The following is a 25,055-nucleotide window of genomic DNA, read 5'->3' as shown; positions in this document are numbered from 1 at the left end:
GGCTAACACAGCAGTCAGTGTGACTATTCCTTCTATATGATTTGTTGAACAAAAACCTCATGCCTCATGCCAGGTGGCTGTACATCTCTTTAAAATCCTTTTGAATAACTGATTCCAAACAATATATTTAAGGAATCGAGTTTTTTATTAATACACCTCAAATAATACAAACTTTTCTTCACAATTAATGAAAAAGACAGATAGTGCCTGAAACAAAATTTAAGCAAACAAAAATGAGGTTGTGTAAAGAGGTACTTATACTTTTAGGATTTTGTGCTTGTAAGATACCTTAGGTAGACCTAAGATAAGAGCCAGGGGCATCCTAGCAGAAACACTTAGTACTCCTCTCCCTCCTCCTCTCCCTCACCCTCAATGGAGTCGACCCCCACCTCCTCATAATCCTTCTCCAGAGCTGCCATGTCCTCTCTGGCCTCAGAGAACTCTCCCTCCTCCATGCCCTCACCCACATACCAGTGCACAAAGGCACGTTTAGCATACATCAGGTCAAACTTGTGGTCAAGCCGAGCCCAGGCCTCAGCAATAGCTGTGGTGTTGCTCAGCATGCACACAGCCCTCTGGACCTTGGCCAGGTCTCCACCAGGGACCACAGTGGGGGGCTGGTAGTTGATGCCGACCTTGAAACCAGTTGGGCACCAGTCAACAAACTGGATAGACCTTTTGGTCTTGATGGTGGCAATGGCAGCATTGACATCTTTGGGCACCACATCACCACGGTACAGAAGGCAGCAGGCCATGTACTTTCCATGGCGAGGGTCACATTTAACCATCTGATTGGCAGGCTCAAAGCAGGCGTTGGTGATTTCAGATACAGAGAGCTGCTCATGGTAAGCCTTCTCTGCTGAGATAACAGGAGCATAGGTGGCCAGAGGGAAATGGATACGGGGATAGGGCACCAAGTTGGTCTGGAACTCTGTCAGATCAACATTGAGGGCACCATCAAAACGAAGGGAAGCGGTGATGGAGGAAACTATTTGACTAATGAGCCTGTTGAGGTTGGTGTAGGTAGGACGCTCAATGTCGAGGTTCCTACGGCAGATATCATAGATGGCCTCATTGTCCACCATGAAGGCACAGTCAGAGTGCTCCAGGGTGGTGTGGGTGGTCAGGATGGAGTTGTAGGGCTCCACCACAGCTGTGGACACCTGGGGAGCTGGGTAGATGGAGAACTCCAGCTTTGACTTCTTGCCGTAGTCAACAGACAGGCGCTCCATCAGCAGGGAGGTGAAACCAGAGCCAGTTCCACCTCCAAAGCTGTGGAAGACCAGGAAGCCCTGAAGGCCTGTGCACTGGTCAGCCTGAGGAGTGGGAACAACAGAAATCAAGACACAGTTTATTCAGATGATGATAGTTATAGATTACTATTGATTTTAAAAAAATCACACACCAGTTTGCGGATCCTGTCCAGCACCAGGTCAATAATCTCCTTGCCAATGGTGTAGTGTCCACGGGCATAGTTGTTGGCCGCATCCTCCTTGCCAGTGATGAGCTGCTCAGGGTGGAACAGCTGGCGGTAGGTTCCAGTGCGCACCTCATCTGAGGAGAGAGAATCACTTGAGATGTTTAGTTTAGACTTTAATTGAGTAATGTGGTGGTGTTTATTAAGCATGCAGTACTGTTACATTATGTGTACATGGATTTGTAATGGAGATTTAGATGTGACTCGGGTGTGGTCTTCATCTTCATCTTGAGTTTAGACTCCAAAAACAATATATAATACTAAGAAAATAAATATGCAACTCACCAATGACTGTGGGCTCTAGGTCCACAAACACAGCTCTGGGGACATGCTTCCCAGCTCCAGTCTCACTGAAGAAGGTGTTGAAGGAATCATCTCCTCCTCCAATGGCTTTGTCACTGGGCATCTGTCCATCCGGCTGAATCCCATGCTCCAGACAGTAGAGCTCCCAGCAGGCATTGCCAATCTGGACTCCAGCCTGGCCCACGTGGATGGAGATACACTCACGCTGAAGGACAAAGAATACATATTTATTTATTTAGAACAGTCACATAATTTAATATTTCACAATGTGTTTAAGACATTACTTAGGGTTATGCACTTCAGATTAACACACTCTATTTCAACTTTCAAGTCTGCTCTCTAGACTGAGTTATTCTCTTTGGCTATTAATATTCCTTAAGCATTGTGAACTGTTTTATCTTTTGATTACCGTACTTTACCTACATTGTTGCATGCATCGTTTTTCTGCAATAATTGTTTTGCCTCCTGTACAGCACTTTGGTCAGCCATGGTTGTATTTAAATGTGCACTATAAACAAATATTGATTGATTGATATAGACTGTTTGAAAAGAGAGTTCAATACTGAGGAAAATGGCTTTAAGTAAAGGACTTAAAGGGACAATAATGAGGGAATGAGTGACAGCAGATCTAGTCTCTCGAGTCGCCACTATGATTTTATATTACAGATGTTCCTTTTTTCATATATTCAAAAATGTTTAATGTTGGCTGAAATTCATTCATTTTTAAGGAGTGCCGCCCTTTTTGCTTTAGATGTATTGTGGGCTGCTCTGTGCCTGCGCATCAGTTAAAGGATTATCTAGGTCAGGACACTTCATGCTTCTGTCTCTTTAAACTGTAATGAGACCACAGCAACCAGATTTATCCTGAATTTGTTTTACAGTGCATGGAAATCTTCATAAAGTCACTGTTTATTAAAATATACTATTTTGCCTTGTACATTTTCGTCATTTTTCATCAGACAAAAATGTGAACAATTATGAGGATCTATCTTCAGGAACTGGAGGCCAGGCTACCTCTTTTTTAATTAGGTGTCAATGAGTTAGGTGGCTTTACCCACGTTAAAGCAGTGAAATTGCGTGTTAAAAAACACTGCGTAGCCTTCGCATATTTATCAGAGAAATGGTGGCCCGGTGTGTTTAGCCTACTGTGATGGGATAATCTGAGTTAAACGGAATGCATAGAATTTTCGAACAGTGGTAGGGTTTTGTCTGGCATTCATTTTATTGTGAAATAAATATTTGTAATAATGCAAATGGAAGGAACATCAGTTGTCTGTGCCTTCTTGAAACTGTCGGGTAATTCTACGACCCAATTGAAGAAAAAAAAGCTATTAAATCACATCTCTTTGTCAAGTAAAATAAGCCTAATACGAAATCAGATTAAGCCTTAAAAAACACAACATAATTTAAAGACAACAAGTGCAGAAAATAGTATGAGAATATTCATTTAAAATCTAATAACTCTTACCATGGTGGCTCCTTATTGAGATTATGATACAAATCGGGAGAATTCAACGAAGTGTCTGCTGTTGAGGTGTGCGTAGTCTGAAGATAATCCAGTGACGCCGTCGGAATACACCACCTTTTACAGGGGGTTGCCTGCAACGAGCTGCGCAGAAAACCAAACAAATGTTAATCTTTTTATAAGTATATAAATATGTGTGTTTGGGTTTAACACAACATCCACCATTAGGCTACTGTTATTAATTTTCCAGAAAATGGACCACTTTGATAAAGATTCCTTAAAAATTATGTTACACACTGTCAGTGTAGACTAATCTATTGATAGCCTATCGCGTGCCAAAATCCGTGAAAATTGCAACCATGGCTTTATTGGGGGTACGAAATTAAATCTGGGATCCAGAAACTACTATTGATGTGACCATACTGCCCTGTCGGCATTTAGACCTGTATTTACAACGATTTATTGAGGGGAAGCTATTGTTCTTTCTCCATGGTTCACGTGCAGCATTCTTTTTTATGTTTAAACATCCATGGTGTATTATGTCTGGGTTTAGTTCCCTGATGCCACAAGGCTGTGGTTTACGAATTGGACAAGTATGCTGCTATAAAGCACTGTCCCTCTCCTTGTTATCCAACCTCAAATGTACAGACTGCTCTGCACAAATCATTATTCCTTCATGGTAAAAAGATTAATGAATAGGACCTGAGGACATTAATATGATAATTCTACAATCAAGTAAATGGTTCAATATTCCACTTCATTTATCAAAGCAAGAAGAATATTCTAACCTCATAAGCACCATGGCCAACTATGTTTTCCCTTAAATTGCATTATAGCATAAAATAACATATCTATATACAGAAGACAATTTCACACAATTTAATACACAGGAACTTTGTTTTATTTTTTCTAGACAGAAGTTTGGTAGAATCAAATAGTTCTTGGTGGAATGTTTTTCTGACAATTTTCTGCTTCCTCTGGTAGTATCACCTAGAGAGGCTTTTCAATACTCCTCTCCCTCCTCCTCTCCCTCACCCTCAATGGAGTCGACCCCCACCTCCTCATAATCCTTCTCCAGAGCTGCCATGTCCTCTCTGGCCTCAGAGAACTCTCCCTCCTCCATGCCCTCACCCACATACCAGTGCACAAAGGCACGTTTAGCATACATCAGGTCAAACTTGTGGTCAAGCCGAGCCCAGGCCTCAGCAATAGCTGTGGTGTTGCTCAGCATGCACACAGCCCTCTGGACCTTGGCCAGGTCTCCACCAGGGACCACAGTGGGGGGCTGGTAGTTGATGCCGACCTTAAAACCAGTTGGGCACCAGTCAACAAACTGGATGGTGCGCTTGGTCTTGATGGTGGCAATGGCAGCATTGACATCTTTGGGCACCACATCACCACGGTACAGAAGGCAGCAGGCCATGTACTTTCCATGGCGAGGGTCACATTTAACCATCTGATTGGCAGGCTCAAAGCAGGCGTTGGTGATTTCAGAAACAGAAAGCTGCTCGTGGTAAGCCTTTTCAGCTGAGATGACTGGAGCATAGGTGGCCAGAGGGAAATGGATACGGGGATAGGGCACCAAGTTGGTCTGGAACTCTGTCAGATCAACATTGAGGGCACCATCAAAACGAAGGGAAGCGGTGATGGAGGAAACTATTTGACTAATGAGCCTGTTGAGGTTGGTGTAGGTAGGACGCTCAATGTCGAGGTTCCTACGGCAGATATCATAGATGGCCTCATTGTCCACCATGAAGGCACAGTCAGAGTGCTCCAGGGTGGTGTGGGTGGTCAGGATGGAGTTGTAGGGCTCCACCACAGCTGTGGACACCTGGGGAGCTGGGTAGATGGAGAACTCCAGCTTTGACTTCTTGCCGTAGTCAACAGACAGGCGCTCCATCAGCAGGGAGGTGAAACCAGAGCCAGTTCCACCTCCAAAGCTGTGGAAGACCAGGAAGCCCTGAAGGCCTGTGCACTGGTCAGCCTGAGGAGTGGGAACAACTGAAATCAAGACACAGTTTATTCAGATGATAATAAGTTATAGATTACTATTGATTTTAATCATTCAAAATAACCCACCAGTTTGCGGATCCTGTCCAGCACCAGGTCAATAATCTCCTTGCCAATGGTGTAGTGTCCACGGGCATAGTTGTTGGCCGCATCCTCCTTGCCAGTGATGAGCTGCTCAGGGTGGAACAGCTGGCGGTAGGTTCCAGAGCGCACCTCATCTGAGGAGAGAGAATGGCAAGTTCATGTAGGGCAGTTAACACAAACCAAAAGTAGTTGTTATTTCAGTACACTTCTACTCTATGTATTTTGAAGCAGGGACAAAACCTACCAATGACTGTGGGCTCTAGGTCCACAAACACAGCTCTGGGGACATGCTTCCCAGCTCCAGTCTCACTGAAGAAGGTGTTGAAGGAATCATCTCCTCCTCCAATGGTCTTATCACTGGGCATCTGACCGTCTGGCTGAATCCCATGCTCCAAACAGTAGAGCTCCCAGCAGGCATTGCCAATCTGGACTCCAGCCTGGCCCACGTGGACTGAGATACACTCACGCTGAAGAAGAAGCATGTATGAGATTAGAATCAGAAGCCTCGATAAATAATATTTCATCTGCAGTTCAATCTAAAACTCCTTCATAAAAGTTTGGAATAAAGGCCTATGCTTTTTTTCAAGAGTTTGACTTACGTTTCTTGCCTTACAAACAAAATACTTATGTGAGAGAGAGTTATTCTAATAACAAAGTATCCATTACTTACATAAATTTTTAATGGCCCAAAATCATACTGGCATTGTCCTTAATGCTAATGGTGATGCTAATGGTTCTCCCTGCTAGGGAGTCAGGTGGCTGAGCGGTGAGGGAGTTGGGCTAGTAATCTGAAGGTTGCAAGTTCGATTCCCGGCCGTGCAAAATGATGTTGTGTCCTCGGGCAAGGCACTTCACCCTATTTGCCTCGGGGGAATGTCCCTGTACTTAATGTAAGTCGCTCTGGATAAGATTGTCTGCTAAATGACTAAATGTAATGGACTATGGATAGAGTTACTTTGGGCGTTGTTGCACTATTGGATTAAGTGAATGCATTGACAGCGCATCCAAATCCATTCAAGTATCCTTGTAATGTAGTGGAACGACAATATGGAAGTTATCCTGAACTTTGATAGGTTTTAGTCTACAGGCGTAAACTGATTTAGCTAGTACGATGTCCGGAACCGGCATTATCATCCCATGCGCATGGTAATCTGCACAAAACTTCCTTTGTCAGTAGCCTACTGTCTCCAGGCGCGCCACATAGCCTACTGTATCCATCACAGGCGCACTTGAGTGTTCTCTGGTGACAAGCACGTTTTGCAGACCACCGATGCAGACCATTCCAATTCCAAATAATTATTTAACTTTTTCCCATAAATATGTTTTCTCGTGTTGTTAGAGGATTTAGAAAATGTGTTGTATTGTTTAGCGACCATATTTCGAATTCTAAGAAAAAGTTTTAAAAGTAGAATTTTTATATGGAAAGATACTCTTACCATTTTCAATGAGTTAACTGCACTTGACCTTTGTAGATGCTCCTGGAAAGGGCGTCTTACAATTCGACTGCAATGAGGTCGATGTAAGAGGTAATACTCCTCATGGGTAAGTATCGCTCTATATATACTAGAGGTGCCCTGGCGCCCTCTCCTTCGCTTTCATTGGTCAAGTCTCCGTCAATCTGGTGCTTCAGAGCTCGCTACGATTTCTAATGGACACTGATCAGTAAGTGTATCCCCTAAACCCCTCCTCTCTACGGACCCCACCCGGCTTTCCAGTAATGTTTTATCATTATAGAAGCATTAATTGTGTGCACGGTTGTAGGTTGTAGAACAAGGAAGATATCGGGCAAACACTCAAAATATCGAGTGACACATTTTTGCAATGCATTAACATCCTCAAAGAATGTTCTGCATTAGAGCACTCCTAGAATAATGGAGCAATATACACACCCAATGGAAGCAATGATTCAGTGCATTGGACAAATAGATGTAACAGAAAACCTTCTCTGCATAACAAATCTATTCATCGACCAATGAATCTACCTGGATGTGTCTTACCTGATATTACTAGCTGCTTGAAACGTATATGTAACAGACACCCGTACACAGAGAGCACACAATGGGCTTCGAATTGTAACATATGTGGAATGCTACTCTGAACGTCGTTAATGTTTCCCGCTGCAGGACGAGACAGGATGCAGAATTGAGTTGTTGTGATGTCCCAGCTATTATTTGCTAATTGTGTTTATTTGTTGTAGGAAGACTAGGGGTTTGAGGGCCACACAGCTTCTAAAAGAGACAGCAATTGATTTTACATTTCACCACAAAATAAAAACATTACAATGTTGAATTTGAACGTGTGATTTCTGTATAACCACAGTATTCCTCTATGTATTATAATGGAGGTCAAACAGTTCAGGCCTAGATGGGGGAGATCTGTAGGACAGGGACCAACAGACACCCAACCCCCCATGCCCTCCTCCCAGAATCCAACCGTTGCTAGGAGATGAATAACGGAGTTGCCGGGCTACTGGATAGTACCCACATAAACCGCCTTTATCTGTTAGTCACATGACCAAGCTTGAATAGCAGTTCTAGCGGGTAGGGTACAGCTGCCCCAGTAGAAGTGTGTGTGTGGGGGGTGTGTGTGGGGGCAGTAGGAGGTGTGGGGGCACCCCTGACCCATTCATTGATGATAAGTCCCTTATCTTAAGTACTTAAGTGCAGGATAATTATTTTTCTTCATGTTATTTGCCTATATGATGAAGTGACCAAGTGATGAGTTAAAATGTGATAAGTAGAAATTACCTGGGAATTCCTGTGGTCTTAACTCATATCACAGATGATAAATCAAAGTCAAATAGACTCTAAGACTATTACATCCAACTCTCCATTGTATTCCCAGCATTATCGGACATATTATCATCTTGTATGGACAAAAGGAACTTATTGAATAGGATGGTTACACCCACTGTCAAGCCCACATCAAAAAGACAGCCTGTGTATGTAGTGCAGTAAATATGCTTTTATTGGCCTACAAATAGTAAAGTGTAGTACTAGGCCTGATCATGTTTAGTTGCTAACAATGTATTGTACTCTTTAGCAACCCCCCAACTGTCCTTCTACTGTAGCTATGTTAGATAGTAGTCACTTTATTTATACAGAAATCTGTCTTTGAGGCATAAACAAAAATCTCTGTAGCCTATAAACGTGCACTGACAGACACCAGACACTTGGTATTCAACTTCATCGAGAGTCATACAGGAAGTCACGCAGCACGGCGGAGGATTATTCCACAGAGGACCTCTCCCATTCCAGAACATTCTTCCACATAACTGTGTGTCTCTCTCTCCCTCTCTCTCATTATTTCTCTTCTCCCCCTCTCTCTCTCTCTCTCTCTCTCTCTCTCTCTCTCTCTCTCTCTCTCTCTCTCTCTCTCTCTCTCTCTCTCTCTCTCTCTCTCTCTCTCTCTCTCTCTCTCTCTCTCTCTCTCTCTCTTTCTCTCTCTCTCTCTCTCTCTCTCTCTGTGTCTCTCCTCTCTGGGGCTGCAGCTGTTAGAAGCTCCTCCTTGCCTCACAGCTGCTCTGAAACTCCCTGTGGAACGCCTGGCATGGAGCCATGACTGCGTGGCTTCCTCCTCTACCCACATCACAAGCCCTTAGGAGAGGGGAACAGTGCTGCTGGGTATATTTGTAATACTTATAGCAAAAGATGGAAAGCTGGGCTTCCACTTGTACAACAGCACAACTACTGTACCAGTACAGTGTACTACTTGACACAGCACATGTTTTCAATGAGGATTCTACAGAGTCTTTATCTGGGCAGAGGATCCGTTTGGCTTAACTGAATAAACCCTTGTAAACCTCTATTCAAATTGTAAATGGTCAGATTCCTGTATACAGGATAGCTGCACAAGGCTGTAACCCTAGAGACCAGACTGGGAACAAGAATGTGGGCAGCAGCTTACAGGCTCAGGCTCTGTTACAAAGCTTTTGTTCAGCATTGAAACATACTGTACCACTCTTATCAAAGCCTTAAAGGGCAATGGCATTGAAGGATACCAGGCTTTTTCAGTTCAGAGTGGTGTTGGCTTCTTGAAAAATGCTAAGCTAACACACACAAACACAGAGGCAAGCCCCTCCAGAAACAGTAAGACACAGAAACCATGTGATGTGTCCAGAAGGATTACATCACTGCAGATAATCTAGGACAAAGAGGGTGGAGCGCTGGGCAGATGGATGGCAGGCAGGCATCAGCAACATGGAGGGCAGGCCATACACTAGTCATGGTGGGATAGCATTTTATGCACTGCAAGCAAACAACCATCTTGTATTGGTGAAGTTTCAGTTATTTTGAGTGATGTGCGAGCAAATGAGGGGGGGGGGGTACAGTTTTGGTTATAGCTCTGTCAATAAGGTTGACAATGCAGTTCAGGCCTGGAATTTGGAGCATATCGACCTTGATTATTGAGTGGACATTGAGCTTTAGCGTTATGTCCTATGCTAAATCTGTCACTGCTTTTTTTAAAGGAACAAAGGGATGGGTGTTGTCTGAGACGAACATACTCAAGCCTTTCCAGAATAAAAAAATCGGAAATGGAATGGAATAAGCATAAAAAACAATGCATCAAAGACCACGTTATGTGTTATATATCAAATCATATGATTACTGTAATACTAAATTAAACTACAAACACAGAATGTATGCTATGAGGGTGTATGTTAACAATTACAATGATGAACAATGCATATGTTATTAAGAAACAAACATATTATTCCGTGTATGTTTTAAGTCTATTTACTGCCCATTTCCAACACTCTAAATGTTTGCCTACATTACGGAGCACCGCCTCCTCCGTACAGCAGTCGTTGCAGCGACCCTCTGACAGGCAGTACACCTATTCAAACAGACACAAATAAAAGGATCTCTCTGCGTATTTCCTTGTTTTCTCTTATTGTTCGAACCTCTTCAGAAAACATGGTAAGTCATGTAGTATTTTCAGCAATGTAAGCCTGAAATAATTACGGTTGTTTTCTGTTGAGATGGGATTTTTCACGACACTATCCATTTTAGTCGGTAGAAAATAGGCAGTTAGGAACATTGGCTGAAATTTCGATAACACCGTATTATTATCGGAATATTTGATCCTAAAATTATCCTAAAATTCTGAAAATATGTAATCACTGGTATCAGTGGAATTCGCTCCATTGTTTGAGATTAGACAATGAACTGATTGATATTCGATGTCGAACTAATGACACTGCAGAAAGGTCAATTTACCCTTTTGTATAAGGAAAAGCAGCATATATATTAATTTGACCAATTATGTTGGCCAATAACAGTTGATTTATAATAGTATTTAGGATGCGATCGACATCCATCCCGATGTCCTGCGGTCAGTAGGTGGGGAGGGGCAGACTGGGTGTGGACTCAGGCAGACAACAACTCCTGTCCATTTTGTTTTATTTACTCCAGTAAACAGATTCCCTTTTCCACATGACAGTTGGCCCGATTTTCTATGGATGTTGATTTTTGGGTGTCATAAATGTAGGTTGTTAACGTAAAAATATAAAGCAGGGTATGATGTTATTGATACTTATTTTCATTTTCAGGCCATTTGTCTAGTGGTATGTTTGTCACAATCATTTTGTCAAACATTCCTTATGTGTCAATATCCAAAAGATAGAGATGAGACACATTGCTGGGATCCATTAATGTACACTGAGGTCTTGCATTGCACTGTCTCAGCAGACTGCAGCAGAGGGTGGTGCCTCCTGTGCAGTTCCTCCCATCTCAGATAGAGGGAGCTGATCCAATGTCTCAGAGTCTGGAGACTGGAAATAGTTTCACTGGCTATTGACTTAGCACTTCACATACTCACATCCTATACACTGGCCATACAAGAAAACTTTCTATCCATCGTGATACCAAGCACCTAATCAAGCCTAAGTAATGACATCTCTTGTTTGTCCTTCAGCGTGAGTGTATCTCAGTCCACGTGGGCCAGGCTGGAGTCCAGATTGGCAATGCCTGCTGGGAGCTCTACTGTCTGGAGCATGGAATTCAGCCAGACGGTCAGATGCCCAGTGACAAAAGCCTTGGAGGAGGAGATGATTCCTTCAACACCTTCTTCAGTGAGACTGGAGCTGGGAAGCATGTCCCCAGAGCTGTGTTTGTGGACCTAGAGCCCACAGTCATTGGTGAGTTGCATATTTATTTTCTTAGTATTATATATTGTTTTTGGAGTCTAAACTCAAGATGAAGATGAAGACCACACCCGAGTCACATCTAAATGCTTAATAAACACCACCACATTACTCAATTAAAGTCTAAACTAAACATCTCAAGTGATTCTCTCTCCTCAGATGAGGTGCGCACTGGAACCTACCGCCAGCTGTTCCACCCTGAGCAGCTCATCACTGGCAAGGAGGATGCGGCCAACAACTATGCCCGTGGACACTACACCATTGGCAAGGAGATTATTGACCTGGTGCTGGACAGGATCCGCAAACTGGTGGGTTATTTTGAATTATTAAAATCAATAATAATCTATAACTATCATCATCTGAATAAACTGTGTCTTGATTTCTGTTGTTCCCACTCCTCAGGCTGACCAGTGCACAGGCCTTCAGGGCTTCCTGGTCTTCCACAGCTTTGGAGGTGGAACTGGCTCTGGTTTCACCTCCCTGCTGATGGAGCGCCTGTCTGTTGACTACGGCAAGAAGTCAAAGCTGGAGTTCTCCATCTACCCAGCTCCCCAGGTGTCCACAGCTGTGGTGGAGCCCTACAACTCCATCCTGACCACCCACACCACCCTGGAGCACTCTGACTGTGCCTTCATGGTGGACAATGAGGCCATCTATGATATCTGCCGTAGGAACCTCGACATTGAGCGTCCTACCTACACCAACCTCAACAGGCTCATTAGTCAAATAGTTTCCTCCATCACCGCTTCCCTTCGTTTTGATGGTGCCCTCAATGTTGATCTGACAGAGTTCCAGACCAACTTGGTGCCCTATCCCCGTATCCATTTCCCTCTGGCCACCTATGCTCCTGTTATCTCAGCAGAGAAGGCTTACCATGAGCAGCTCTCTGTATCTGAAATCACCAACGCCTGCTTTGAGCCTGCCAATCAGATGGTTAAATGTGACCCTCGCCATGGAAAGTACATGGCCTGCTGCCTTCTGTACCGTGGTGATGTGGTGCCCAAAGATGTCAATGCTGCCATTGCCACCATCAAGACCAAAAGGTCTATCCAGTTTGTTGACTGGTGCCCAACTGGTTTCAAGGTCGGCATCAACTACCAGCCCCCCACAGTGGTCCCTGGTGGAGACCTGGCCAAGGTCCAGAGGGCTGTGTGCATGCTGAGCAACACCACAGCTATTGCTGAGGCCTGGGCTCGGCTTGACCACAAGTTTGACCTGATGTATGCTAAACGTGCCTTTGTGCACTGGTATGTGGGTGAGGGCATGGAGGAGGGAGAGTTCTCTGAGGCCAGAGAGGACATGGCAGCTCTGGAGAAGGATTATGAGGAGGTGGGGGTCGACTCCATTGAGGGTGAGGGAGAGGAGGAGGGAGAGGAGTATTGAAATGGAATTGGAGACAAGCCTTTGTCAGACTGCATGATTTGATTTTGATTGATACGTCATAAAAATGAATAGATGTTGGCATTTTGTCTATTTGATGTTCATCATTTGTTATTCTATGGATTAGACTCACCATAATGAGTCTGTATTATCAGTTCCTCCATCAGAAGACAAGACCATTCAGTTCATAAAGTAATTAAATATGTTACCGATTAAAGAGGAGAATTTTGTATTCTGTTTAAACCCTTAAGTAGCTCTTGTTTACAAGTTTGATCACAGTCATCTTCATAAACAGAAAATACGCCAGTTTGTTAAGTAGAATTTAAGGGGAAAAGCACACTTAAAAATATGACACCAAAGGGGTTTCCCACAGTTTCAGAATGCACCATAATCCTACTAGTCATGCAAAAACGAATAGATGAAGTTGGGTAGGTGTAATCATAATCATAAAATAAGCTATACGAAAAGATCACTTAAGTGTATATTGAAATGTGAAATAAAATTGGTCACACACATAGATGAACTTTGATACAGAAAAAAAACATGTATAAAAATGTATAAAAAACATGTCACATGTCCAACTGTGCAAATAAGATGTTTCTTGGTTGTTGTTTCTTGGATGTTGTGGGAGGATGATTCACACTAGCCTGTCTTGGAGAAGAGGGCAGTTGTCTACAGCTGACCGTCGACCCAGACAATTCCAGAACATCCCGGGAACACAGGTCCGTCCCGGGCTAACCCGAGACTTCTCAGACTCACTATTGAAATGTCTGTGCCTAAAAATATGATATACAGTTAGACACTTGCTATATGTTACATTTGCTTGAAATTGTTTTAGTTTAGAAATACATTGCAATTGTGTGGAAGTTATCTTCAAGGGCGACCTTACTTGTAAGTGTGCGCTACTGTCCCTACTGTGAGAGCTACAATCAGGACCCCCAGCATGCCCATCATGGCCACAGTAGCAGATGAAGAGAGAGCAGAACCTGCAACCCAGGAAACAATGAATCAGAAATCTAGAACTCCCTGACAGGGAAGAAAAGCACAACTGTTTTGGTGAAGAGAGCTCTATCTCAGTGCAAGCTGACAAAGTATTGATTTACTATGGCAAACACGTAAGATGGACAACATACCCATGTCGACGTTCACCCTAGCGCTAGTGACGGCCAGACTGAAGTCGTTGGTCATTGACACGTTGATGCAGTAGACACCTGAGTTGTTGAAGAAGTGGCGCAGAACCAGCTGGCACTCTGGAGAGGGAGCCACTGCATTGCACTCTGTGTGGACTGGCCTCATGCAATCAGCATCCAGCACCACACTGCACACCTCTGTTGGGTGGCTAGGGAACAGACCAGTGTTATAAGGTGTCCAGAACACTACAAAACGACATTTTTCATGACCATGTGTGTGCTTGGTGAAATGATTAGTGCTGTAGCTGTTGCTCACCTTCCTGCACAGGTAATGGTAAGATCAACCACATTCTTCTCAGCCTCGGGGGTCTTTAACACAGTGTTGCTCACTTGGACGATCTCCACACTCTCAATGCCCTCTTAGCACAGAAAAAAACATGTGTTGTCAGTGCAATAATTAACTAAGAGGTTTTGAGTGCAAGTCTATGACAGAACGTAACAATTTTAAAGGCTTTTCTACAGCAAGGGAGAACCTTTGTTGATGTTATCCAGGACTAGTCTGAGTCTGTTAACTCTGTCTGATAGCACTGACTGAGAACTCACCAACAACGTCAATCCCAGTACAGAAGGACCCATAGCGATAGATCACACAGTCATCATCAGATGGTGGGTCATTTGCATCACGCTTCGCAACCACCACTGAAGGACCTGGGCCTGTCTTCGTCGCTGCCCGATCTTTAATGAGAAAGCAACAAGTCCTTGGATACCCTACCGTTCAACACAATCCAGCTCGAATCATTCTAACTATCAGCCAGACATACCAGCAGTCACAGCCTCTCCGCCTGCCATCTCCAGAGCCTTGGAGGCTGCTGGGGCCAAGGCAGGGCCGGTAGGGACGCCAGGGTTGATTGGAGAGGGTGTCTGGACTAGCTGGACTGCATCCTGAGCAGCAGGAGCAGCAGATGTGCTGGAAGCCTCGTCCTCGGTCACATCCTCCTCAGAGTCCATCTCTGCTGGCGCTGTCGGGCCCACGTCCAGGCTGAACACAGTCCTCTGGGAGGACAGCACCGGAGCAGCAGAGGCGTCGGCTGGAGCGCTCGCTGGAGGAGGGAATCCACATGACATGTTTCTTCTTTCCTTACATACACACACAGTGCATGTCGTATACATGACTTTATGCTAGGAATCAATGAATGAGTTGCAGATACCTTTAAGATCAAAACAAATGATTGCCAACCTGTGGAAGCCATATCTGAATGTGGCCCGGGGGGCAGTAAGGTGACAGAGTTGACGGTGGGGGTGTTGGCCGGGGTGACACATCTAATGTCAGGGATGACAGCCTGCACCACCACCTTGGGCCTGAAGGAGCCAGACGACACATAGGTGTGTGTGACCGTCAGCTCCCGGGAGATGAGGGCCCCACTGTTGTCTCCAAAATCCCAGTTGTAGGTGATGTCAGCATTGCTCAGGTACTGGCTGGGGTCATGTAGAGAGACACTGAAGGCGATAGCCCTGTTCTGGACAAATCTCAAGTCGGCCTCGTCGATGTCATTCACTTGCGTCAAAGAGACAGCAAAGGGGATTTGATCTGATGGAAGATAAAAAAAAACTGTCAAATGCATAATCCCGTTGTTTATCCCGTTGCATCTGGACGAATCAGAGATTGATCAAGTCTGGATGACTTGTCTGGAGGCCTGACTCTGACCAGTGATGGAGAACTCAGTGGAGGCGTAGCCCAGAGGGATGAACTTCTCCTTGCTGCGGTAGTGGTAGATGACAATGTCCACAGTGTAGGAGCCCAGAGGGATGTTGTCTGTGCTGATGGTCAGGGAGGAGGAGGGGCCGTCAGACACTTGCCAGTACTGATCTGGGAGAGAAAAGGAAAGCACACTACTTCACCAACTAAAATAGAGCATATTGATTATTTAAAGTATTTCTGCAATGATTAATTAACAAAGATATTATTTAAATGTAAAAAAGAAAAGCTGTTGCTATTCTTACCCCAGGTCTTCCAGACAAACACATAGCTTGGCTGCTTGTCTTTTTTAAACGGAGTACCATCAGGAAAGATTCCTTTCCACTCTGTGTTCTGTGTTGGGTACACGGGCTCCGACTCACGGTAGTTAGTTCCTGTAACAAACATGGGTTAAGGCAACAATCTAAGTGAAACATTGTGGTGAAAGGGAAAGCCTAAAACAATAAGGGCGGGGCTCACCGTTGACTGTGCAGTCCTGGGCCCACACCACCTCTCCACTGGGCATAATCTTCTGGTTGTGAGGGAATTCCAGGTCAATGGTGAAGGTAACCTTGGCGCCAGTCAGGGTTGGTGCATCGTTTCCCACAATGAATTTAACATGCCCACCTGATGGAGGACAGACATTTAAATCATAGGAAAAACTGGATGTGAAGGCATGGTTAGCCTAATATGGTGACCAAACTACCCCTGCAACCTTTGCATACCTTTCCAAGAGTCTGCGTAGCGAGGGTCCCCGTCTTTCCAGATTGGAAACATTCTGGTGTTCCATGATGGATACCGGGTGAAACGGTTTTTAGGCTCTAAAATATCAGCACAGAGGACATGAAAATGGGAACAGAATACCTTTCCTATCTCTTAAATTCTTACTGAATAACACAAAGAATTGGCCAATCGAGTTGCAGGGAAATGTGTGTTACTACTTGCAAAGACCAAAAGAGGGTGCTCTTGTCTATATGACCCAGATTTGTCTAACAAACTGACACTTTGTTTTGTGATATATTTAGGGCATTTGATCCTTTTTGGGGACAGACAGTGAAGAGTAACAAGAAACATGTAGGAGAGAGAGGGGAGGAGGACATGCAGGAAATGGTCTGGGTTGGATTTAAACCCGGCCCCTGCAGAAAGGCATCATCCTTCATGGTATGCACATTTGACCGGTAAACCACTGGTCACCCCAACAAACGACTCTACAATCCTTTTCAATCCTGCTCCTGTATTCTGAGTGGTACAGTGAACCCTAGATTAAGGGTGCACTTGATTGCCTTGGGATTAAGCACAAAGGGGATTATTGTTTGTTTTTTCCTTTTTCAAAACTGTGTCACATCACAGGCAATAATCCCCATGATTAGTTTACAATGAAGAGTGACCAGAGCCTATATGGTAAGAATAACTGACAGATGTTCTTACCACAACAGACGGATTTAAAACTCTCTAATAACCAAATTGATCCTGGCAGACTGTTGCATATTAGTGCATATTGAGCACATTAACATGTGTACTGTCCATGTGTTCATATTTGTAAAATACTTACGAACTCTAGGACATATAAATGCCTTTTTAACAGTTTTACAAGGTTTTTAATATCATGATAGCTAAGTCTCTCATATTGTATCGACATGGGCCTTTCTTACCCATAAGTGAATATCAACATTGTGCACATAGAGTGATGCACGCGGTCATCCTGTGATCTGCATGCCTTTTAGTTAATCCCCATGCTTGATGGAGTAACAGGAATGAATGAGACACTAAAACCACCTGATGATCACAATAATCCTTGGTCATACAACTAGCCCAGGAACACTGCGCCACAATAATAATCTCACCTACAAAGAAGGAATACAATATATTTGCGAAGAGATTGCACACATTTATATGGAGAAACTCTTTCAGAAGATTTTTACTCGCAGAATGGTTGTATCTGTCCCTGTAAGTTTGAGTGTTTCCATGAAGCATAAATGAATGTCTGTTTGGAAGGCTTCAGGTTCTTGTACTCACTTGCCACAGCCGATGAAACCAAGGCCAGCACCAGCACTGAAAGAGCTGCCCGCATTTTGATTCCGCTGCTTTTGGTGAAATGTCCCTTTTCTCGTGGTAGGTCAGGCTGGTTTCCCAACATCATAGTAGTGCCAGACTTTTATAAATTCCCTCCTCTGTTGCCTCACAGCCAATGGAATTAGCTAACCCCTCCCTCTGGCCTGCTGCCCCTCCTAATTACCAAGCTTAGACACACCTTTTGTGAATATCAGTTTCCAGCAGTTATGTACTATACAGCATTACTTATGTTGGTCAGCAAATGAAATAAGATTTCCATCTTGAACATGCATATTATGTATGCAAAGATTATTGGAAAGTATATATGTTGCTTGAGTAACAAAAAAAGGATATGGTTTATTACTGCGTAACTATTCAGTTCAGAATGAAAGGTGCTGGAGATGCTGTGAGTCAGGATCATCCTAATCATGCTCTCCTCTTCCTTATCATCTTTCTCTTTTTGTCCACATCAAACAAACCCATGACTTCCTTATTGTATCCTTTCCATTCTACTCATTCATTAAATGTTAGTGACTTAGATAACTAGAATGTGGCACATGGATGAATGTCCATGAGAAATCACTAATCCTTACACTAAGGGACTTCCTGTGAAAGGTGTGGCTGTTTAGGAATAGCTCATTATGGCATGTTTTATTCTTATTAAAAAGGTGTAGGCCCAAGACAAAAACTGTGTTGAAGTTGGCGTATTAATCATGTTGCGTGTGAAGGTCATGAGTCCCTAAATTGTGAATAGCCTAAATCTCTTAAACACCACCTGACAAATTGGCCTAATTTCTTCAATTAGTCTGGCTGATTAACGGATTTACACCTAAATTCTTTCAGCCTCTTTCTGCTTATACTATTGAATATAATTATGTATATATGTATATATGATATTATTCAACAACAGAAAATTCTCCAGACAAATCATTTTAGAGGTATACTTGCCTGTAAATTCACAGCATAAACACTTTTGATATGGGACGGATTACCTGAGTTACACAAATAGGTAAGATGGGGAAAGTGGCTTTGTCTGTCAATAGAACAATAGGTCACACAATACTGCTAAGAGAGACTCTGCTTAAAGGAAAAATGGTAGGAATGCAACATTAATAAGGATTACTGAAGTGCTTGTGACTACCTAAATTCATCCGGATTTGTCCTACCCCTAGTTAAACTATACAGTTACTGTGCTATACATTTTGGGTTTTAATAAACAGTGACATTGTTAAAGGTTCAATGAAACACTGTTCCCACTCAGGTCAAATCTTTTCTCAATCCATGTTATCTTTATGATTAACATAAATCTTCAAACCTACTATTCCCTACCACTAGACACGTCCCTTTTTGTCTTTTTTTTAAACAAAATAATTAAAACTCTGCAATGTTATTTAGTAATTTCTAATAAACAAATCATAATGCATTGTAAAGTACAATGAAAAGTCAGATCGTTTATAGTACGAAATATAGAATCAAATGCTTCCACAAGACATTTTGAATACGTCTCAGTTTTCCCTCTAAGTTTGGGTTGTAGTGCAGAAAGCATCTTCGCCAGCAGATGACCCCGGCTGTGACATCTCCCCCTGGAGCTCAGCTGTCTCTCCAGCCTGCAGGGTGGTGCGTGGGGACAGGGAGACAGGCGGCAGCAGTGCATTCACACGGCCGTGGGCCTTCAGAATGATCTCAAAGGCCAAGAAGTTCTCATCCACAACAGGCAGAGCCTTCATTTTTCTCTGAGATGCTTTGGTCTCCAGTTGGTAGTTGATCTCCTCATCAGAGTCCAACAGTGACTCAAAGTTCAGCCTGGGAGCGTTGCTCTGGTCTGTCTCTGAGGTCAGGGAACGGGACTCCTCATTAGACGAGGGTGGAGTTGTTGAGCGCATGGTTTCCCTTGGAAAGTTAAAGGGATTTCTACAGACTGTGTAAACCTTGACCTCCTTTGGTGCGATTTCTGTGGACTTTTCAAGGTTGCAGACTGGTCGCCATTCCAGCTTCACCTTCTTAGACTTCTCGTCAGCAGTGAGCCGTTCGGAGAAGTCCACGATGGATCCAGAGAAGAAGGACTCCAGCTGGATGGGAGACTTGTCCCGGCCACCTTTGCTGTCTGTCTCAGAGATTCTCTGAGCCTTTTCCACAGTGAGGAAATCAGAATGACTCGAGGCGTACTCATGTGGGCTGCCATAGTTACCACAAAATGAAGAGGCCGTTGGGACGCACCACTGCGTTTTCATAGAGACCAAGCTTGATGCTGTCCCTTCAGTCTCCTCAGCTGTGCTCGGGTCCAGTGTTGTCGCTCGTGAATTCCGGGTACCCTGCTCAATGACAGCAGGCTTCATCATCGAAATGCACTTGCAATGACAGGAAAGCTGCTCATTAACTGGAGCCGCTTGTTTTTCTTCAATGGTAAAATACTTTTCTTCATCAACTATGAGAGTCACAGTGTCCTTCTGTGATACAGATGTACCAGACTCCTCCGCAAACATAAAGTTCTTATCCAACAGGTTGTAAAACATAGTCTCCATGAGTCTTGAAATTATGAACTCCATTTTGGATGACGATAACCAGATCCCCAGGTGCCCATGGATACCTTCAGATGCTTCGGCAGATGTGACCTCACTAGCATCAAACCGGAGTTGGAAAAAAGCAGGAATCAAGGGGGTGTTGCTTTCCATCACAGAAGTCCCCATGCCTCCCAAAACGCTGCTGACGGCATGTATAGTTGCCAGACTTACAGTCGGAGAGAGCGTGCCCTGAGGAGAGCCCTGTTTAATTTTGTTAATAAGCTCCATTTTGACTTCATCCAGAATGTTTAAAATGTATTCTTTGGCAACAGCTTCCATCTTGGCGAGTGAAACCTCCTCTGTGCTCTCAGGTAGAGTGGTGTCCTCACCTGCTGTGTCTGGTCGGAAGTCTCTACTATGAGCCCAGAACTGACAGACCTGGTCTTGATTGGGTGTGCACTGGTTGAGTTTGTCAGATATACACTTTAACATATCCTCAATCAAATAATTCACAGGACAGTCCTCAGAGAGGAGATTGTTCAACCCAAGTTGAGGCAGCGATAGGGAGCGTTTCACCTCGTTCCTCACAGACCTGGCCACGTTGTCGAGAAACGGCTGTGTGCTAATGTGATCTAGGACTTCATCGATGATGTTGAGATAGGGGTATTGGAATGAAGAGATCCTTCCGGCTCGGTACACTTTATGTTGAAGGGACCCTGCCTCAGAGTCAGAAACACATTCCACTATGACCACCGTTTTGCCATCCACAGGCATTCCACTGGGAGAGAGAAGAGGTGGCCTTCTGTTTACAGTTGGTACCAAGACGTCATCTAATTCTTTTGTACTGGAAGGGAGCACACGGGATGCAGAGATGTTGCTGGTGCCCTCATGGAGCAGTGGAGTGACTTGTGATGGAAAGTGGCAGACATCCGATTCAGAAAGGTTGCACTTGGCTCTTTCAGCAGCAGCATTCACCTCAGCTTGTACCTCATTAACATTCAGTGCTAATTCAATAAACACCATGTCTTCGCACATATCGAGAACATCGTTCACTAGATCATCAGATATCAGATCAATTTTGGCAGGGTCCATTCGCTTTGCTGGGTGCTCTTTGGTTGCCTTGGTGAGCAACCCCTCTAAATAGCTGGGTGAGCGGGGGGGAGTGTTTGGAGTCTTGTACTCCACATTGATCTCCATGTCACCCAGAACATTGCTCATAGCATCAATGGCTCTCTGACTCACCTTGGGGGAGAGAGATCTCTTTGGGGAATCATGCTTGATCTTGTCCCCAAAATCTTCCTTCACAGTCTGGAAAACATGCTTTATCAGCTGAGCTGCAGCAACTTCGAGATTGCTGAATGTCTGTCCATCTGTTGAGTCTTCAGCACTGGAGCTTTGGTTGTCGCTCTGGTGCTGCACGCAAACTCTCTGGATTGCTGTTGTCATCAAATCTTCGATCATTTGATGCCTCTCGGTAGAATCCTCACTGTGAAGGCTCACGATGCTAAACTCTGGCAGAGAGAGGGAGCGTACTACCTCATCCCCTACAGACCGGGCCAACTTGTCTTTGAAAGGCCATGTGCTGAAATGGTCAAGCACACCATCCACAAGTATGTAATACACGTGGGGGAAAGATATACTTTTGGAGGCTTTCTCCTCACTTGAGCCTTTCTGGAGGTCAAACACAGCTGGGCTTACCTTGCCAGGTTTTTTAAGCACATCATACTCTTTTTGAATCATTTGAGACCTTGTGACAATCTCTTTGTGATCCACTGGGACCTGGGAACCCAGTCTGATGTTCCTGGTGTTACCTTTCTTAACAGCCTTGTCCTTGAGCTCAGTAGATCTTGAGCAGGACTCAGGCAGGTGTTGAAGAACTGGTACCAGTCCAAAAAGCTCTGAGCTTCTGTTTTTCAGGGTATTCTCTGATGTCAAGGAGGTGACAGCGTTTTCAGAGGATGTGATCTTGTCCTGACTGAAAGATTTCAATGAAGACGAGAGGGATGATTTGGCAGAAGGCGTCTGCAGATTCAGGGCAGCCATTTTACCTTGAGCAAATGCACTGCCCAGTGGAGGTAATGTGGCAAATGGTTTATGTCCAGAGAATACGATGTCATTATTGCCGGCATATAAAGTAGCCTTCGACATGTTGGTTTCACCCTCAGTGGACAGCACTCGCTTTGACAAGATGTTATCAAATGCCATTTCAATAAGATTAAATGCAATATCCTCAATTTTTGCTTCCTGTAAATCCATCTCTGATACAGTGGTGGGCACACTGCTGAATAGTCCCAAAGTGCCCTCTACATTATTGCTGTCAGTAGACACCGACGTTTCCTCACTAAAGTGACCATCCCATGTTAGGTATTCAGTGTTTGCCTGGACTAAAAATGTCAAATCATTTATCATATCATTGACTACATCGAGAGCTATCTGGCTTGCCTTTGCAGAGATGCCTCTGAACCTTTTAGGGGTGACTTTATGTATGTTTTTGTCAACTCTATCCTTGACTAACTCCATAACGTCAGTGATCAGATTTGTCACATAAAAGTTGATTTCCTCATCAGTGTCCATCATCTCTTTTGGTGGCTCATCATCCTGATAGTTTGGTGATAAACAGTCCTTTCTTCCTCCACGGAGTCTGTGAACAGGCTCATCACTGGTCTTGAAGGGATTCACGGCTTGAGAAACACATTTTAGCAAGCTTGTTGCTATTCTAGCATGCTGAGTCCTTTGTGCCACAGGCTTCAACCCTTGCACTGATGTCTTCTGAAGGATCACCCCACACTTGATGGACTCTGCTAGTTGCATTTTGACAGGCTTCGTGCCCAGATGGTTCAGGACAGCTTGGGTGACAGCATATTCGAGCTTGGTCTGAGACTGTGATTGGGAGACGTTGAGTGGTCTCTGCATTTTTCCAACTTTTGGAAAGTTGTTTGCCTTTGAGAAAGGGCCTTGGGGAAACCTTTTTTTCTTCTGGACTCTCTTATCCTGGATCCCTTTATTTTGAACATCTTGCTCCCTCTTGTCAGCAGAGGAAACCTCAACCTGGTGGTTTGCTACAGGACCTTCTTCTTGGTTGGTGTCTGTGTGAGTGTTAGGTGCAGGAATTGTGGCCTTGCCCTTGCTGGATTCATTCACAGTTGAGGAGCTCTAAAGAAAGAAACAATAAAAAGGAGGGAAAGCACCATTAGAGGTATACTGTATATTATGTACCTGGCCATCGATACAAATTTAAAGACTATGTACTGTATAAAGATGATGTATTATGGTATTATGTAATACCATTGTTCTACAGTAAGGTGTAATGGAACACTACCTGGAACGTCTTTTCCAAGGTGTATTTCACTTGTCCAGTCAGTGGAGCCAGATACTCCTGTCTTGGTGTATGTGGGACCATGCACTCATCAACAAGGGATTTCCCTACAGAGAGAAAGATTTTTTCACATCTATAAATGATTCGAAATTCATTGGTACTAACCATGTTACAAAATACACCCACTCAAAGAATAGGAATTGGAATAAATGTAATAGGTGGAACTATTTTTGAATATGAACTATTATTTATTTTTTACTAATTAGTATATTTTTGTATTTGAACAAACAGAAGGAGTGACATGCTGCTGTACAGGACCTTCAGGTTTAACAGTGATGAAAACGTAGAGCTAATGTTTGACTACCCTATCCTGCATGCTGACGTGATGCTGTCCTCTCATTAAATGTATTAAAATATTTCCAAAAACGTACCCAGTCCTGGCATGTCAAAGATGTTATGCAGAAACATGTTCTGTTGGATCCTGGCTTCCCTCATCTTTCTGTACAACTCAAGGTTTTGCAGAGTCTCCTGAGTTTGTTTCTGCTGCATGGCTTGTTTCTGCTCCAGGAGGGTCTTTCTCTGTAAGGAACCATTGAGTTGGGTTGGATTGCCTCAATTGAACAGACACAAATCCTATAATAGCCTACTGAAATAGAATGATTCACAGTAAACATGCTATTGTTGTCAATTACATGGCAATGTCTTACCTTACTATCTCTCTTGAGTTTAACTTCCTTCTGGTACCTGGCTTTGTTGACTTCCTGCCTCACATCTTTTTCAATGACTTTCAGACGGTAGCGCTCCTTCGAAATCCAGTCTTCCTCACTCTGGAGGAAAAAGGAGGACAAAGGAGCATTTTGTCTTTCCTGGCACCCTAAAATGTGTTTGTACTATTTAACATGTATGTTTTACGTAGCAACCATACCAGATGTTTAAAGAGTATGTTTTCTCTCTTTGGACTGCACAATCCAAGCTGTCCATCATCTGACCTGCATATATCATGTGGCACATCTTATAATCAGCATTGTTTCTGGTTTAAATAATAATAATCAAATGTGAAGTGACATTGACACAATTTCATCCCTACACGACAACCGTTTAGTGGCTTGATGCCCTCTACCTGCCCACCTAGAGACTTTCGGCAAAGGGAGATGTTCCAATAAGTACTCAGTCATATCTGCTAGCGTCACTTCCTCCGGAATACGGCCCTCCTCTTGGAGCTTGACCAGCTTCATCATCTGCTCCCTCTAAAATGTGTTAAATTAAATGTACTTAAGAAAACATCTCAAGGGTTTCTCCTCGAGGAATACAATACGTATTGACAATGTTGTTTGGGGTGAAAAAAATGCTAAATTAAACACAAGCAGATTAAATAGATGTCATCAAACTTTGAATCTCAGAAATGTCTATACACCACTTACCATCTTTTTATTTGACTTTTTGTCAAGGTCATTCTT

At 43.7% G+C, this 25,055-nt stretch overlaps 4 protein-coding genes across 4 annotated transcripts; 1 reads left to right on the top strand and 3 right to left on the bottom strand.

Annotated features, from left to right (window-relative positions):
• Positions 1 to 168: 168 nt before the first annotated feature.
• Positions 169 to 3,394, bottom strand: LOC134018663 (tubulin alpha chain). The gene is made up of 4 exons (XM_062458786.1): positions 3,249 to 3,394; positions 1,763 to 1,985; positions 1,406 to 1,554; positions 169 to 1,316 (listed from the first exon to the last, which is right to left on the bottom strand). Exons 1-4 carry the CDS (start codon positions 3,249 to 3,251, stop codon positions 336 to 338), a joined length of 1,356 nt encoding a protein of 451 aa, XP_062314770.1. The 5' UTR covers positions 3,252 to 3,394; the 3' UTR covers positions 169 to 335.
• A 788-nt stretch (positions 3,395 to 4,182) lies between these two features.
• Positions 4,183 to 6,863, bottom strand: LOC134018661 (tubulin alpha chain-like). The gene is made up of 4 exons (XM_062458784.1): positions 6,776 to 6,863; positions 5,584 to 5,806; positions 5,325 to 5,473; positions 4,183 to 5,229 (listed from the first exon to the last, which is right to left on the bottom strand). Exons 1-4 carry the CDS (start codon positions 6,776 to 6,778, stop codon positions 4,249 to 4,251), a joined length of 1,356 nt encoding a protein of 451 aa, XP_062314768.1. The 5' UTR covers positions 6,779 to 6,863; the 3' UTR covers positions 4,183 to 4,248.
• A 3,277-nt stretch (positions 6,864 to 10,140) lies between these two features.
• On the top strand, positions 10,141 to 12,946 carry LOC134018660 (tubulin alpha chain-like). The gene is made up of 4 exons (XM_062458783.1): positions 10,141 to 10,258; positions 11,256 to 11,478; positions 11,644 to 11,792; positions 11,887 to 12,946. The coding sequence occupies exons 1-4, from the start codon at positions 10,256 to 10,258 to the stop codon at positions 12,865 to 12,867; spliced, it is 1,356 nt and encodes a 451-aa protein (XP_062314767.1). The 5' UTR covers positions 10,141 to 10,255; the 3' UTR covers positions 12,868 to 12,946.
• A 159-nt stretch (positions 12,947 to 13,105) lies between these two features.
• Positions 13,106 to 17,856, bottom strand: pmelb (premelanosome protein b). The gene is made up of 12 exons (XM_062458782.1): positions 17,746 to 17,856; positions 16,455 to 16,550; positions 16,210 to 16,356; positions 15,996 to 16,124; positions 15,700 to 15,861; positions 15,232 to 15,582; positions 14,816 to 15,094; positions 14,598 to 14,729; positions 14,311 to 14,413; positions 13,998 to 14,203; positions 13,754 to 13,850; positions 13,106 to 13,640 (listed from the first exon to the last, which is right to left on the bottom strand). Exons 1-12 carry the CDS (start codon positions 17,798 to 17,800, stop codon positions 13,502 to 13,504), a joined length of 1,896 nt encoding a protein of 631 aa, XP_062314766.1. The 5' UTR covers positions 17,801 to 17,856; the 3' UTR covers positions 13,106 to 13,501.
• Positions 17,857 to 25,055: the final 7,199 nt, after the last annotated feature.

This window comes from Osmerus eperlanus, chromosome 4 (assembly GCF_963692335.1).
Source record: "Osmerus eperlanus chromosome 4, fOsmEpe2.1, whole genome shotgun sequence".
Lineage (NCBI taxonomy): Eukaryota > Metazoa > Chordata > Actinopteri > Osmeriformes > Osmeridae > Osmerus > Osmerus eperlanus.
Note: the sequence above shows the minus strand (reverse complement) of the source record. Positions and strands in the feature narration are given on the sequence as shown.

Bases quoted from the DNA above. Each gene is read 5' to 3' on its own strand.
- LOC134018663 (XM_062458786.1), bottom strand. The intron at 1,555-1,762 runs GTGAGTTGCATA...CTCTCTCCTCAG, and splicing joins CCTAGAGCCCACAGTCATTG to ATGAGGTGCGCACTGGAACC. The intron at 1,317-1,405 runs GTGTGTGATTTT...CCCACTCCTCAG, and splicing joins TGGACAGGATCCGCAAACTG to GCTGACCAGTGCACAGGCCT.
- LOC134018661 (XM_062458784.1), bottom strand. The intron at 5,474-5,583 runs GTAGGTTTTGTC...CTCTCTCCTCAG, and splicing joins CCTAGAGCCCACAGTCATTG to ATGAGGTGCGCTCTGGAACC. The intron at 5,230-5,324 runs GTGGGTTATTTT...CCCACTCCTCAG, and splicing joins TGGACAGGATCCGCAAACTG to GCTGACCAGTGCACAGGCCT.
- LOC134018660 (XM_062458783.1), top strand. The intron at 11,479-11,643 runs GTGAGTTGCATA...CTCTCTCCTCAG, and splicing joins CCTAGAGCCCACAGTCATTG to ATGAGGTGCGCACTGGAACC. The intron at 11,793-11,886 runs GTGGGTTATTTT...CCCACTCCTCAG, and splicing joins TGGACAGGATCCGCAAACTG to GCTGACCAGTGCACAGGCCT.
- pmelb (XM_062458782.1), bottom strand. From the start codon at position 17,800: ATGCGGGCAGCTCTTTCAGTGCTGGTGCTGGCCTTGGTTTCATCGGCT. The intron at 15,583-15,699 runs GTCAGAGTCAGG...ATCTTCCATCAG, and splicing joins CACTGAGTTCTCCATCACTG to ATCAAATCCCCTTTGCTGTC. The intron at 14,204-14,310 runs GTGAGCAACAGC...TCTGTTCCCTAG, and splicing joins ACCATTACCTGTGCAGGAAG to CCACCCAACAGAGGTGTGCA.